Below are 16,537 nucleotides of genomic sequence, written 5' to 3'. Positions count from 1 at the left end.
AAAGATCAATGAAAGTAAAAGCTGGTACTTTGAAAAGATAAACAAAATTGATAAACTTTTAGCCAGACTCATCAAGAAAAGAAGAAAAAAAAAAAAAAAGAGGGAGGGCCAAAATCAGTAAAAATTAGAAATGGAAAAGGAGAAATTACAACAGACACCACAGAAATACAAAGGATCATAATAGACTACTACAAGCAACTATATGCCAATAAAATGGACAACGTAGAAGAAATGGAAAAACTCTTAGAAAGGTGCAACCTTCCAAGACTGAACCAGGAAGAAATAGAAAATATGAACAGACTGATCACAAGTACTGAAATTGAAGCTGTGATGAAAAAACTCCCAAAAAACGAAGTCCAAGACCAGATGGCTTCACAGGCAAATTCTATCAAACATTTAAAGAAAAGCGAACATCTGTCCTTCTGAAACTATTCCAAAAAAACTGCAGAGGAAGGAACACTCCCAAACTCATTCTTTGAGGCCACCATCACCCTGACACCAAAACCAGACAAAGATATCACAAAAAAAGAAAATTACAGGCTAGTATCACTGATGAATGTAGATGCAAAAAATCCACAACAAAATACTAGCAAACCTAATCCAACAATACATTAAAAGGATCAAACACTATGATCAAGTGGGATTTATCCCAGGGATGCAAGGATTCTTCAATATACACAAATCAATCAATGTGATACACCATATTAACAAACTGAAGAATAAAAACCATATGATCATCTCAATAGATGCAGAAAAAGCTTTTGACACAATTCAACACCCATGTATGATTTAAAAACTCTCCAGAGGGCTTCCCTGGTGGCGCAGTGGTTGGGAGTCTGCCTGCCAATGCAGGGGACACGGGTTCGCGCCCTGGTCTGGGAGGATCCCGCGTGCCGCGGAGCGACTGGGCCCGTGAGCCACAATTGCTGAGCCTGTGCATCTGGAGCCTGTGCTCCGCAACGGGAGAGGCCGCGATGGTGAGAGGCCTGCGCACCACGATGAAGAGTGGCCCCCACTTGCCGCAACTGGAGAAGGCCCTCGCACAGAAACGAGGACCCAATACAGCCATAAATAAATGAATAAATATTAAAAAAAAAGAAAGAAAAAGAAAAGAGCAACAGAAGAAACCATAGGGTAAATATTAAAAAAAAAATAAAAAATAAATAAATAAATAAAAACTCTCCAGAAAGTAAGCATAGAGGGCACAAAGACCATATATGACAAACTCATAGCTATCATCATTCTCAACTGAAAAGCTGAAAGCATTTCCTCTAGGATCAGGAACAAAACACGGACATATGGTCTGGCCACTTTTATTCAACACAGTTTTAGAAGTCCTAACGACATCAATCAGAGAAGAAAAAGAAATAAAAGGAATCCAAATTGGAAAAGAAGAAGTAAAACTGTCACTGTTTGCAGATGACATGATAGTATACATAGAAAATCCTAAAGAGCTACCAATAAACTACTAGAGCTCATCAATAAATTCAGTAAAGTTGCAGGATACAAAATGAATATACAGAAATCTCTTGCATTCCTATATACTAACAACGAAAGATCAGAAAGATAAATTAAGGAAACGATCCCATTTACCACTGCATCAAAAAGAAAAAAATACCCAGAAATAAACCTACCTAAGGAGACAAAAGACCTGTACTTGGAAAAGTATAAGATGCTGATTAAAGAAATCAAAGATGACACCAAGGGATGTAAAGATATACCATGTTTCTGGATTGGAAGAATCAATATTGTCAAAATGACTACACTACCCAAGGCAATTTACAGATTAAGTGAATTCCTATCAAATTACCAATGGCATTTTTTCACAGAACTAGAACTTAAATTTTTAAAATTTGTAATGTTAACACAAAAGACCTCGAATAGCCAAAGCAATTCTGAGAGAGAAAACTGCAGCTGGAGGAATCAGACTCCCTGACTTCAGACTATACTACAAAGCTACAGTCATCAAAAGTGTGGTACTGGCATAAAAACAGAAATATAGATAAATGGAACAAGATAGAAAGCCCAGAAATAAACCCACACACCTATGGTCAATTAATTTACGACAAAGGAAGCAAGAACATACAATGAAGATAGTCTCTCCAACAAGTGGTGCTGGGAAAACTGGCCAGTTACATGTAAACGAATGAAACATTCCCTAACACCATACACAAAAATAAACTCAAAGTGGATTAAAGATCTAAATGTAAGACCGGATACAATAAAACTCTTAGAGGAAAAAATAGGTGGAACACTCTGACATAAAATTGTAGCAATATCTTTTTAGATCTACCTTCTAGAGTAATGAAAAAAATAAATAAATAAACAAATGGGACCTAATTAAACTTAAAAGCTTTGCACAGCAAGGAAACCATAAACAAAACAAAACGACAACCCACAGAATGGAAGAAAATATTTGCAAACAATGCAACGGAGAGGGATTAATCTCCAAAATATACAAGAAGCTCATGCAGCTCAATCTCAAACAAACAACCCAATCAAAAAATGGGCAGAAGCTCTAAATAGACATTACTCCAAAGAAGACATACAGATGGCCAATAAGGACATGAAAAGATGCTCAATGTCACTAAATTATGAGAGAAATGCAAATCAAAACTACAGTGAGGTTTCACCTCACACTGGTCAGAATGTACATCATCAAAAAGTCTACAAGCAGTAAATGCTGGAGAGGGTGTAGAGACAAAGGGAACTCTCCAACACTGTTAGTGGGGATGTAAATTGGTATAACCACTATGGAGAACAGTATGAAGGGTTTCTTTAAAAACTAAAAATAGAACTACCATATGTCCAACAATCCCACACTCCTGGGCATATATCTGGAGAAAACCATAATTCAAAAACAAACATGCACCCCAATGCTCATTGCAGCACTATTTACAATAGCTAAGACATGGAAGCAACCTGAATGTCCATAAACAGAGGAATGAATTAAAAAAGACGTGGTATATATTGATATATACAGTAGAATATTACTCAGCCATAAAAAAAGAATGAAATAATGCCATTTGCAGCAACATGGACAGGCCTAGAGATTATCATACTAAGTGAAGTAAGTCAGACAGAGAAAGACAAATGTCATATGATATCACTTATATGTGGATCCTAAAAAATGATACAAATGAACTTATTTACAAAACAGAAACAGTCTCACAGACTTCGAAAACAAACTTATAGTTACCAAAGTGGAAGTGTGGGGGGAAGGATAAATTATGAGTTTGTGATTAACATATACACACTACTATATATAAAATAGATAATCAACAAGGACCTACTGTACTGCACAGGGAACTCTACTCAAAGCTCTGTAATAACTTATATGGGAAAGAATCTGAAAAAGAATATATATATAAAATATAATTATATATATATATATATATATATTACTGGATCACTTTGCTGTACACCTGAAACTAACACAACATTGTAAATAAACTATATTTCAGTAAACATTTAAAAAAAATAAAAATGGCAGAGTTGAACAGAACCAAGAGATCTCAAAAAACAGAAGGCAATTTTTTTCAACTCTTTCAAAAAATACAGGAACAGATCTAGATTAGTGAAGTTAGAAATGGTCTCCAGTGTAAACATTTCCTGTAGGTATAGCTGGAAACATTTATTCTTAAACATACGAAATGGGTAGCAGGGAAATCAGCTTTGCTACGAAAACCTCCTTACCTTTCCACCAGCACTCAGAGTTTTCAAAATGATTCACAAAATTAACAGGCTTCTAGTTACCAACTACTCTATTGTGTTTTCCTGATAAGGGGAGTTTCAGCCCTGATTACACATTTGAATTATCTGGGGAGCTTTTAACTGTATTCTGGTCCTACTCTAGACCATTTGAATCAGAATCTATGAAGTTCACTGAAGCAAAGTAGGAGTACATTCTAAAAGCTTTCCAGGTGAGTCTACAGAGCAGCCCAGGTGGAAACCACTGAAAAAGAAGTTACTCAAAAAAGGAAAAGTAACTGTAATGTCACCATTCAATATCAAGACATGCTATACCTTCCTCCAGAATGGTGTTTGCCAAACTTTGTACATTTTAATCACCTGGGGAGATTTTACAACACCTGATGGACAGGTTACACCCTATACCAATTAAATGAGAATCATCTGGGCATAGATACCAGGCATCAGAATAGTTTAAAGATGTCAAGTGATTCCCCCCATCAGGAAGGAAGGGAGGGAGGGACAGAAAAAGGGAAAGAAAGGAAGAGAGAAAGAGAAAGAGAAAGGGAGGGAGGGAGGGAGGAAGGAGGAAAAATTACTTCCTAATCAAATTCTCCCTCTTAAAAGATCCAGAGAATTTGTTTCCTGAAAGAAAAAAAATAAAAAGGAAAGGAAAAGAATAGAAAAGGATCACTACCATAAGAATAAAGATAATAAAGAGTAAAATGATAGTTCTACAAAAAATGAAAGCACACCAAAACTTTATGCTCATAAGACAGAGGAAAATTGTAAACTAATATTTCAAAACAAGCCAAGGGAAATCTTATAATGATAAAATAAGTAAAAGAACAATATAAATCAAATTTAGAAAAACCTCTGAAATGAGGGCCTGAAATGCAGGAAAGAACTATAAATTAAAGAATGAATCATTTTAGAAATGAAGGATAAACTTAAAGAACAGATGAGTCAATAATCCCAGGAGAAAATGCCGTAAGAGTTTTAGAGGGGGGAAAGGAGGAAACTTTTAAAAATAAAAATGAAATAAAAGACAAAACTATTGAATAGAAAATGACATATAGAGAAGCAAGAAGATCCAAAATAATAGAATTTCCTAATGAGAAAAAGCAATGAGACAAAATGAACACTAAAAATTATAACTCAATATTTATTGAATTATATATAATTCAATTATATATAATACAATATTATTCAACATTTACCCTTGAAAATAAATTTGGAACTACATATTGAAACAGAACACCACATACCTGGGCAAGTGATACAGAATGAATTTTAAGATATGTTGTGGTAAACCTACTGAACTTAGTTTGGCATTCAGGCAAACAGACATTTGTAAGAATAAGGGAAAGAAAATCAGACTATCATCAGACTTTTCAAAAGCAACTATTTATGCTGGAAGTGAATAGAGTAACATTTTAAAGATACTCAAGGAAATATATTGTAAGCTAAGGATTTCAGATCCACAAAATGGATTTTCAAGCATAAAGACCACAGACACAGTTATCAATGTGTAAGAACTCAGAATATTGTTCCCAGTAAATGGAAACATCATCTACCTATTTGCTCAGGCCAAAACCTTGTAATGCTTCTTGATGCCCTTTTTTCTCTCCTAGCTCATTTCCAATTCAATTGCAAGTCCTACTGGCTCTACCTTAAAAACATCCTAAATTTGACCTCCCCACCTCCACTGTTATCCTATTATTCCAAGTAACCATCATCTCTTGCTGGCAATGACTCAATAGTCTCCTTATTTGTTTCTCTGTTTCCACTCTTGCCTCCCTCTAATCATTGGAACAGGGCTTGACCACACTGCTCAGTTCTGCCCAACCCCTTACCAAGTGTGAATTCTACTCCCCACTAATTTCAATTGCTGATTGGGGTTTACTGCAAATGACAATACTTTTCCTAACTCTGGGAACCACTACCTGACCATAGGGTTCTGTACCATACAAAAAAGTTGAATTGTATAAACCTACTCCAGCCTCTATAGAAGTTTCTAATCATATTCATTTGCCAGTAGGGAGAAACATGTACCTAAAGCATAGATAACTATTATAAATAAATATATCCAAGTAATGTGTGAGTGAACAGTAATATGTGTCCAAATAAGAGTCAGAGGTAAGAACTTTTCGGAAGCAGAGTGGACAAGTACAAAACATACTACTTGGAGGTAAGACTAAGGAAAAAATTCTAAAACATTCCATCTACTAGAAAGGTTTTTCTTCTTTTTTACATTCACTTGTGCTTGATTTAGTAATCTGGGCATCTTTAAACTCAATAAATGGCTTTTGTAATTGCATCTGGCACAAATATGTATTAATGTTATGTTAATTATGGGACTAATGCAGTGTTTGAGAGTAAACCATGAATCTTATGTTTACAGTTGGCAATTTAATCTTGGTTTTGAAGAATTTTCATGTGAAATCACCATTTAGCCTTGTAATAGCTTTTCTTAGGGTCAGCTGCTTTCCACTAAGTTTGGCACTGGGAATGAAAACAGATGTGTATATTTTAGTTAAAGAAATAAACAGTGTAATTAATCTTTATAAATGTACAGAATGGAGCATCTAGTAATGAAGCAACTAAAAATACATAAATTTGAATATTTGACCAATTTGTTTCTATTCCTTTCTCTATAGGACATCACGAATACACTATAGTTATCTGAGTGGAATTTGGAAACCGTCCTAATTTTAAAAGGATTTTGGGAAGAATTCCTAATTTATAATATGTAGAGGTTTTCTTCTTTTCTGATACTATGCTATAAACAAAGAGTGCCTCTTGACTGGATGGTAATGACAATGCTCACGCTATTCAAGTTTACTTGAATGAGAGTTTAGAATCTTATATAGATCTCAGAATGGACACAGAAAAATAAAAATAACTATTTAAAGCAATGTGTTCTCCTTGGAGAAATTTCCTTACGAACTCATATTATTTTGTTACCAATTTGCAATTTGAAAATATCAGAAAGACTTTCTGACTTACATTTTTGTGTGTTTCCTTTAGATAAGAAATGTTGAAACAAATCAATGTTTAGACAACATGGGCCGCAAGGAAAATGAAAAAGTGGGTATATTCAACTGTCATGGTATGGGAGGAAATCAGGTAAACTCTCCCTTTTTTATCAGCTTCATATTTGGGGGGAGAAATGTTGTGTAAACTATTCAGGTAGACGATGGCTTAGGTTAGTAAATTAATGGGCATTCTAATCAAGAATTAATTTGCCTATGTTATTATCCCAAGTATTGTAAGAAAGCACTGAAGAATTTAATAAAAAGAGCAACATCTTCAATGAGCCCATGGTGAATGAGGACAGCCAGATGTTTGAGACTCACCTCATATTACCACGTATGAGTAAATGAGGACTACATTTTATTCTGTTGTTAACTGAATCATATAAAATAATCACTCAACAACTATGATGTTTTCCCAATGGTGATTATCCTAAATTTCTTTTTCAAATGTTTACGTATGTCATGTTTTCTATGACTTTTGGTGGTTTAATAAAATTTTAAAGTGCATAGATAAGCACATCTGTTACAACTTTGCTTTGGCTATCTGAAGACGTCCTTTGGACCAGGTAAAAATGTCCTTAAACAAGATTTATACTTGACTGAAATTCTAGGACACCTTTATCTGTGTGACAGTCCAATTAATTATCAGAAACTTATACTATAACAAGGATTCTTGTGCTCTCTGTAAGCACTGGAAAGTGGCACTGCAAGGGGGGCCACGTGGAGGCTACTTGGCTGTGAGTCTTGCTGCCATGGCTACTTTCAGAGGCCGAATTTGGAGTTCGTGGGAACTTATAACAAAGCACAGTTAGAGATAACTGCTCCTCTGTACACAAGTTGTCTAAAAGGGTCAAGATGAAGCACAGGAGTGAGTTGTTTAGTGCTTTAGAGTGAGCTGAGGAAGCAAATATTATTCTGATCAGCACAACACGATGGTTATATTTGTAATGCAGCTGAATGTATCAAGAATTCATAGCGAGATCTTACGGATCAAGATGGCAGAGGAGTAGGACGTGGAACTCACCTACTCCCACCAATACATCAAAAATACATCTATAAGTGGAACGATTCGCACAGAACATCTACTGAACACTGGCAAAAGACCTCAGATTTCTGAAAGGGCAAGGAAACCTCCCCATAACTGGATAGGACAAAAGAAAAAAGGGAAAAAAATAAAGAAAGGAACTGGGATGGGAACTGCACCCCAGGGAGGGAGCTACGAAGGAGGAAATTTTCCTGCACCCTGGAAAGTCCCCTCTATGGTGAAGAGATCAGCCAGGATGGAGGAGAAGCTTCAGAGCCTCGGAGGAGAGTGCAGCAACCAGTCTGAGGAAGGCAAGACGGAGGGTGACCTGCACAGATGGTCACCGCCGCCCTGTGCTCCCCAGCCTGAGACGCTTGCCCACCACTGTGGGCAGGGGCTGGGTGCTGAAGCTCGGGCTTCAGAGGTCAGATCTAGGTAGAGGACTGGGATTGGCTGTGCAGAGACAGCCTGAAGAGGCTGGAGTGTGGCAACCAAGGGTGTACTCAGAAGAAGCTTGGACACACCAGAGAGACAAGGTGCCATTGTTGGGGAAACGTGCAAGGAGAGGGGTAGGACCGCCATAGGAGCTCCTTTCCCTGCGCGCACCCTTAGGCAACAGGACACCACCTACGTGAGCTCCGGTGGTTGGCGCGAGCCACCACCGCCACTAGGAGACCCACAAGCAGGTGCCAATCACTGCCCCTGCTGTCCCGGGAGTGTGCAGACTGCCACTGCTGTTGGGAGACCCAGGAGTGGGCACTGTTCACTGCCCCTGCCGTCTGGGGAGCACGCATGGGCGGCGAGCAGTCACCAATCACTGCCCCTGTGGCCCCGGTGGTGTGCAGGATGCCACTACCGTTGCGAGACCCAGGAGCAGATGCAAGGATTCTTCAATATCCGCAAATCAGTGTGATACGCCACATCAACAAACTAAAGAATTCAAACCACATGAGCATCTCGATAGATGCAGAAAAAGCTTTTGACAAAATTCAACACCCATTTATGATTAAAAACTCTCCAGAAACTCAGCATAGAGGAAACCTACCTCAACATAATAAAGGCCATATATGACAAACCGACAGCTAACATTATTCTCAACTGTGAAAAGCTGAAAGCATTTCCCCTAAGATCAGGAACAAGACAAGGATGTCCACTCTTGCCACTTTTATTCAACAGAGTTTTGGAAGATGCTCAACATCACTAATTATTAGAGAAATGCAAATCGAAACTACAGTGAGGTTTCACCATCATCAAAAAGTCAGAATGGCCATCATCAAAAAGTCTACAAGCAATAAATACTGGAGAGGGTGTAGAGAAAAGGGAACTCTCCTACACTGTTGGTGGGGATGTAAATTGGTACAACCACTATGGAGAACAGTATGGAGGTTTCTTTAAAAACTAAAAATAGAACTACCATATGTCCAGCAATCCCACTCCTGGGCATATATCCAGAGAAAACCATAATTCAAAAAGATACATGCACCCCAATGTTCATTGCAGCACTATTTACAATAGCCAAAACATGGAAGCAACCTGAATGTTCATGGACAGAGGAATGGAAAAAGAAGATGTGGTACATATATACAATGGAATATTACTCAGCCATAAAAAAGAATGAAATAATGCCATTTGCAGCAACATGGATGGACGTAGAGAGTATCATACTAAGTGAAGTAAGTCAGATAGAGAAAGACAAATATCATATGATATCGCTTATGTGAGGAATCTAAAAAATGACACAAATGAACTTACTTACAAAACAGAAACAGTGTCACAGACTTCGAAAACAAACTTGTGGTTACCAAATGGGGAATGTGGGGCAGAGGAATAAATTAGGAGTTTTGGATTAACATATACACACTACTATATATAAAATAATCAACAAGGACCTACTGTATAGCACAGGGTACTCTACTCAATATTCTGTAATAACCTATATGGGAAAAGACTCTGAAAAAGAATGATGTATGTGTATAAATGAGTCACTTTGCTGTACACCTGAAACTAATACAACGTTGTAACTCAACTATACTCTAATATAAAATTTAAAGAAAAAAAAAAAAAAAGGATCCATAGAGAAAAAGCCAGAAGGAAATGGCCCTGTTGAATTTTGGCACCATACTTCAAATCAGACTTTTGTATGATTCAATGGAGAACACTAAAATGAAGTTTCTCTTCTCCCTAAAATCAAACAAACAAACAAATAAAAACAACTTAATTATTAAAATGTTAATTAGTGCTACACAGTTTGAATTTAAGCAAGAAAATATTTGAGTCAAACTTTCTAAATTGCAGGATGGGAAAACGACCATATGAAAGAAGACGATAGAAACAACAACATAGCCAGAACAATGACAGCATTCAAAAATGGTCCAGCTTACTATACTGATTCACGAGTGTGAGAGGCTTCTACTACCAAAACCCAATGGAGTCCTGATGAATTCAGCCTCAAATGGCAAAAGCTGTCAGAGGACTAAATATATAGGGGTTTAATTTTTTCACATAATAAGAAATCTGAAAGTAGTCAATTGTTGATAATTTGTTCCAGTCCTCAATAAGTCCACCAAGAAACCAGAAGCTTTCTATCTTTCCATTCTTCTTAAAGTTACCTTTTATCATCAGCTGATCACAGGAGGGCTGCTGAAACTACAGACATCATGTCCACATTCAAAGCAGGAAGAAGTGGGGGTAGAGAAGAGTTGAAATAGCCATGTCTGTCCTTTCATTAGGCAAAGCAAATGCCTTCCTAAAGGCTCAACACATCTCCATGTATGTCTCTTTGGCCAGAAATGTGTTACTTGGACACCTCATGGCACAAAAACACTAAATACTTCACCTCACACTCATGCACAGCTTCTCCTCACAGTTTATTTGCCACGGGTATTGGGTAGACATTTAGAAGTGTCTCCCATAATGTGTTTCAATAGCTTATGAAAAAATCCAGCTCATCACCTGCAAAGTGATTATCTGCAGAATTCAAAAAGGGAAACATTATTTATGAAATCACTCTGATTCTAATACAGATGAAAATGAGGGAGGAAGATCCTTCAGGTGAATTATCCTCATGGAATCATTAAGGTGCCAAGGTTACTGTTAAAATGTAAAAAGAGAGAGAGTGGAAGGAGATGAGTTCAGAGTGGTCACAGGGGCTCATATCATAAAGGAGTTTAGGTGATTGATGCCTTTAGATGTTTCTAAGCGATGACATGACATGGTCTAAATAACATAAAAAGATTACTCTTGGGCTTCCCTGGTGGCGCAGTGGTTGAGAATCTGCCTGCCGGTGCAGGGGACACGGGTTCGAGCCCTGGTCTGGGAGGATCCCATATGCCGCGGAGCAACTGGGCCCGTGAGCCACAGCTACTGAGCCTGCGCATCTGGAGCCTGTGCTCCGCAATAAGAGAGGCCGCGATAGTGAGAGGCCCGCGCACCGCGATGAAGAGTGGCCCCCGCTTGCCACAACCGGAGAAAGCCCTCGCACAGAAACAAAGATCCAACACAGCCAAAAATAAATAAATAAATAAATAAATATTTTTAAAAAAAAAAAAGGATAACCAGTCATATACTTAAATTTGTCTAAATGACATGGAACACCTAGATCATAAATGTGTAAAATTACATTATTCATTTACATGAATAATAACCAGAAATAAACTATCCTACTCTACTGTAAACTTCCTGTTGGCTGGGGCTATGTCTTACTCCTCTCTTCCTCCCCAGCACGTGGCACTTAGAATATGATAGGCACTTAATAAATACTAGTCAAGTAAATAGATGAAAGAATTCATGGTCAGAATAATGGATTTATACCTTAGTACTATGTAGACATTGCCAAAAATGCTGTTATTATCATAGAAACCAAAAGTATAGACAGACACCAATCTCAGGGATTCATAAATAAAGGGAACAAATAAACAGCAAGTAAAAAACCCATACCTACATATTTTCTAATGTCTCTGTTATATACTTAATAAGATAAAATTTAAAACCAATATTTTTTCATCTATGTGAATACTTATTCGTGCTACAAATGTTGAAAATGCTTATTGAAGCCCATTTTGTTACAACACAAATAATGGAAACAAATATGTACCAAGAGGAGAATGTTTAAATAAATCATGGTGTATCTACAGTTCAGATTACTACATAGCCACCAAAATGACTGAGAGGTCTAAATGTACTCTCATCAAACATTGAAAAGAGGGAAAAATAACGCACAGTACAACTTATTTTGAATTTTGAATGATCTCATTTGTGGAAAATGTATGTGAACATTTTCCTCTATATAGTATCTGTAATATATATATGTAAATGCTATACAATTTATTAGAAATGTATTCATATCTATTTGGAATACAAATGACCTCTGGAGAGACGATTAAGCTGGTATAGGAAATTTTACTTTTTACCCCATATTTTTCCATATATATTTACTACTTTCATAATTAAACAAATAAAAATAGAGAAACTGAACTGTTGAGAATAAAAGAACATCATTTTATAACACTATTCAGATCTGATTAATTGGGTAACTTATCATGATAAGTTACTTAGTATTTTTTGAGCTTCAATATTTTATCTATAAAATGCACAAAAATTTTCCCTCAATTTTTTTCTCTAAAGATTAGTAAAAATTTATGAAGCAACTAACATTAGCATGGCATATACTAAATAGTACATTTTGGTCTACTGCTATTAATTATTCTCTTTATTATTTCCATTTGTGTTCTCAATTATCTCTGTTTTTACTTCTAAAAGTAAAAAATAAAATGTTCATTCAGTGGCTAATGCCAGAGGCAAGATAAAAGCACAAGACACTTCATGGTATTGTTAAGCTCAATAAAATGCACTGCCTCTCCTGTTATTCTAACAAATATATATTATGAAAAAATTAAAACATCACATAAAACCCTATTATGGTATCTTTTTGATGGAACTCAATATTTCTAGCATGATTAATACTAGGACATGTTTAAAATTTTGACTTACTTTTAAAAAGAAAAGATCTTAGGATTTTATTGAGAATGAATAAATTATTGAGAGAGCTACCTTCTCTGTCTTTTATTGCTATTCTTTTATGTTACTGTGGAAACAGCATCTATTTTTATGGTTATTTAGTTTTGAATTTTTAGAAGTAGCCCCAACTCCTAAAAATATTCAAATATCGGACTTCCCTGGTGGCACAGTGGTTAAGTCTCTGCCTGCCAATGCAGGGGACACAGGTTCGAGCCTTGGTCCGGGAAGATCCCACATGCCGCAGAGCAACTAAGCCCGTGCGCCGCAACTACTGAGCCTGCGCTCTACAGCCTGCGAGCCACAGCTACTGAACCATGTGCCACAACTATTGAAGCCCACGTGCCTAGAGCCCGTGCTCCGCAACAAGAGAAGCCACCGCAATGAGAAGCCCATGCACCACAACAAAGAGTAGCCCCGGCTCTCCGCAACTAGAGAAAAGCCCACGCACAGCAACAAAGACCCAAAGCAGCCAAAAATAAATAAATAAATTTTTTTTTTTAATTTAAATTTCTTTTTCCTGCTTTTACACAGAAGTCAAAACAAATGTTAATGCTTTTTTTTTTTTAAACATCTTTATTGGAGTATAATTGCTTTACAATGGTGTGTTAGTTTCTGCTTTATAACAAAGTGAATCAGTTATACATATACATATGTTCCCATATCTCTTCCCTCTTACATCTCCCTCCCTCCCACCCTCCCTATCCCACCCCTCTAGGTGGTCACAAAGCACCCAGCTGATCTCCCTGTGCTATGCGGCTGCTTCCCACTAGCTATCTATTTTACATTTGGTAGTGTATATATGTCCATGACACTCTCTCACCCTGTCACATCTCACCCCTCCCCCTCCCCATATCCTCAAGTCCATTCTCTAGTAGGTCTGTGTCTTTATTCCCGTCTTGCCACTAGGTTCTTCATGACCTTTTTTTTTTTTTCCCTTAGATTCCATATATAGGTGTTAGCATACTGTATTTGTTTTTCTCTTTCTGACTTACTTCACTCTGTATGACAGACTCTAACTCCATCCACCTCATTACAAATACCTCCATTTCATTTCTTTTTATGGCTGAGTAATATTCCATTGTATATATGTGCCACATCTTCTTTATCCATTCATCCGATGATGGACACTTAGGTTGCTTCCATGTCCTGGCTATTGTAAAGAGAGCTGCAATGAACATTTTGGTACATGACTCTTTTTGAATTATGGTTTTCTCAGGGTATATGCCCAGTAGTGGGATTGCTGGGTCATATGGTAGTTCTATTTTTAGTTTTTTAAGGAACCTCCATACTGTTCTCCATAGTGGCTGTATCAATTTACATTCCCACCAACAGTGCAAGAGGGTTCCCTTTTCTCCACACCCTCTCCAGCATTTATTGTTTCTAGATTTTTTGATGATGGCCATTCTGACCGGTGTGAGATGATACCTCATTGTAGTTTTGACTTGCATTTCTCTAATGATTAATGATGTTGAGCATTCTTTCATGTGTCTGTTGGCCATCTGTATATCTTCTTTGGAGAAATGTCTATTTAGGTCTTCTGCCCATTTTTGGATTGGGTTGTTTGTTTTTTTGTTATTGAGCTGCATGAGCTGCTTGTAAATCTTGGAGATTCATCCTTTGTCAGTTGCTTCATTTGCAAATATTTTCTCCCATTCTGAGGGTTGTCTTTTGGTCTTGTTTATGGTTTCCTTTGCTGTGCAAAAGCTTTTAAGTTTCATTAGGTCCCATTTGTTTATTTGTGTTTTTATTTCCATTTCTCTAGGGGCTGGGTCAAAAAGGATCTTGCTGTGATTTATGTCATAGAGTGTTCTGCCTATGTTTTCCTCTAAGAGTTTGATAGTGTCTGGCCTTACACTTAGGTCTTTAATCCATTTTGAGTTTATTTTTGTGCATGGTGTCAGGGAGTGTTCTAATTTCATACTTTTACATGTAGCTGTCCAATTTTCCCAGCACCACTTATTGAAGAGGGTGTCTTTTCTCCACTGTATATGCTTGCCTCCTTTATCAAAGATAAGGTGACCATATGTGTGTGGGTTTATCGCTGGGCTTTCTATCCTGTTCCATTGATCTATATTTCTGTTTTTGTGCCAGTACCAAACTGTCTTGATTACTGTAGCTTTGTAATATAGTCTGAAGTCAGGGAGCCTGATTCCTCCAGCTCCATTTTTCATTCTCAAGATTGCTTTAGCTATTTGGGGTCTTTTGTGTTACAATACAAATTGTGAAATTTTTTGTTCTAGTTCTGTGAAAAATGCCAGTGGTAGTTTGATAGGGATTGCATTGAATCTGTAGATTGCTTTGGGTAGTATAGTCATTTTCACAATGTTGATTCTTCCAATCCAAGAACATGGTATATCTCTCCATCTATTTGTATCATCTTTAATTTCTTTCATCAGTGTCCTATAATTTTCTGCATACAGGTCTTTTGTCTCCTTAGGTAGGTTTATTCCTAGATATTTTATTCTTTTTGTTGCAATGGTAAACGGGAGTGTTTTCTTAATTTCACTTTCAGATTTTTCATCATTAGTATATAGGAATGCAAGAGATTTCTGTGCATTAATTTTGTATCCTGCTACTTTACCAAATTCATTGATTAGTCCTAGTAGTTTTCTGGTAGCATCTTTAGGATTCTCTATGTATAGTATCATGTCATCTGCAAACAGTGTATCAAGTATCTTTTCCGACCACAACGCTATGAGACTAGATATCAATTACAGGAAAAGATCTGTAAAAAATACAAACACATGGAGGCTACACAATACACTACTTAATAACGAAGTGATCACTGAAGAAATCAAAGGGGAAATCAAAAATACCTAGAAACAAATGACAATGGAGACACGACGACCCAAAACCTATGGGATGCAGCAAAAGCAGTTCTAAGAGGGAAGTTTATAGCAATACAAGCCTACATCAAGAAACAGGAAACATCTCGAATAAACAACCTAACCTTGCACCTAAAGCAATTAGAGAAAGAAGAGCAAAAAAACCCCAAAGCTAGCAGAAGGAAAGAAATCATAAAGATCAGATCAGAAATAAATGAAAAAGAAATGAAGGAAACAATAGCAAAAATCAATGAAACTAAAAGCTGGTTCTTCGAGAAGATAAACAAAATTGATAAACCATTAGCCAGACTCATCAAGAGAAAAAGGGAGAAGACTCAAATCAATAGAATTAGAAATGAAAAAGGAGAAGTAACCACTGACACTGCAGAAATACAAAAGATCATGAGAGATTAGTACAAGCAACTCTATGCCAATAAAATGGACAACCTGGAAGAAATGGACAGATTCTTAGAAATGCACAAACTGCCGAGACTGAACCAGGAAGAAACAGAAAATATGAACAGACCAATCACAAGCACTGAAATTGAAACTGTGATTAAAAATCTTCCAACAAACAAAAGCCCAGGACCAGATGGCTTCACAGGCGAATTCTATCAAACATTTAGAGAAGAGCTAACACCTATCCTTCTCAAACTCTTCCAAAATATTGCAGAGGGAGGAACACTCCCAAACTCATTCTATGAGGCCACCATCACCCTGATACCAAAACCAGACAAAGATGTCACAAAGAAAGAAAACTACAGGCCAGTATCACTAATGAACATAGCTGCAAAAATCCTCAACAAAATACTAGCAAACAGAATCCTACAGCACATTAAAAGGATTATACACCATGATCAAGTGGGGTTTATTCCAGGAACGCAAGGATTCTTCAATATACGCAAATCAATCAACGTGATACATCATATTAACAAATTGAAGGA

The 16,537-nt window shown here is 36.9% G+C and overlaps 1 protein-coding gene and 1 long non-coding RNA gene across 8 annotated transcripts in view; one reads left to right on the top strand and one right to left on the bottom strand.

Annotated features, from left to right (window-relative positions):
* LOC309630481 overlaps window positions 1-16,537 on the bottom strand; it is a 600,204-nt gene that overhangs the window by 321,205 nt on the left and 262,462 nt on the right. The gene's annotated exons all lie outside the window — the stretch shown is intronic.
* The window catches only part of GALNT13 (polypeptide N-acetylgalactosaminyltransferase 13), a 545,878-nt gene that overhangs the window by 481,270 nt on the left and 48,071 nt on the right, over window positions 1-16,537 (top strand). For 6 of the 7 annotated variants that reach the window (XM_082395756.1, XM_082395754.1, XM_082395758.1 and 3 more), the window contains one exon: window positions 6,721-6,819. The exons of the other annotated variant lie outside the window; for it this stretch is intronic. In XM_082395756.1, the coding sequence (XP_082251882.1) occupies window positions 6,721-6,819 (99 nt within the window). The remainder of the gene's footprint in view (window positions 1-6,720; window positions 6,820-16,537) is intronic. 7 annotated transcript variants of the gene reach the window in all.

This window comes from Balaenoptera borealis, assembly GCF_965194805.1.
Source record: "Balaenoptera borealis genome assembly, chromosome: 6".
Taxonomy (NCBI): Eukaryota; Metazoa; Chordata; class Mammalia; order Artiodactyla; family Balaenopteridae; genus Balaenoptera; species Balaenoptera borealis.
The sequence above is the reverse complement of the archived record's forward strand: the minus strand, read 5'-3'. Positions and strand labels throughout refer to the sequence as shown.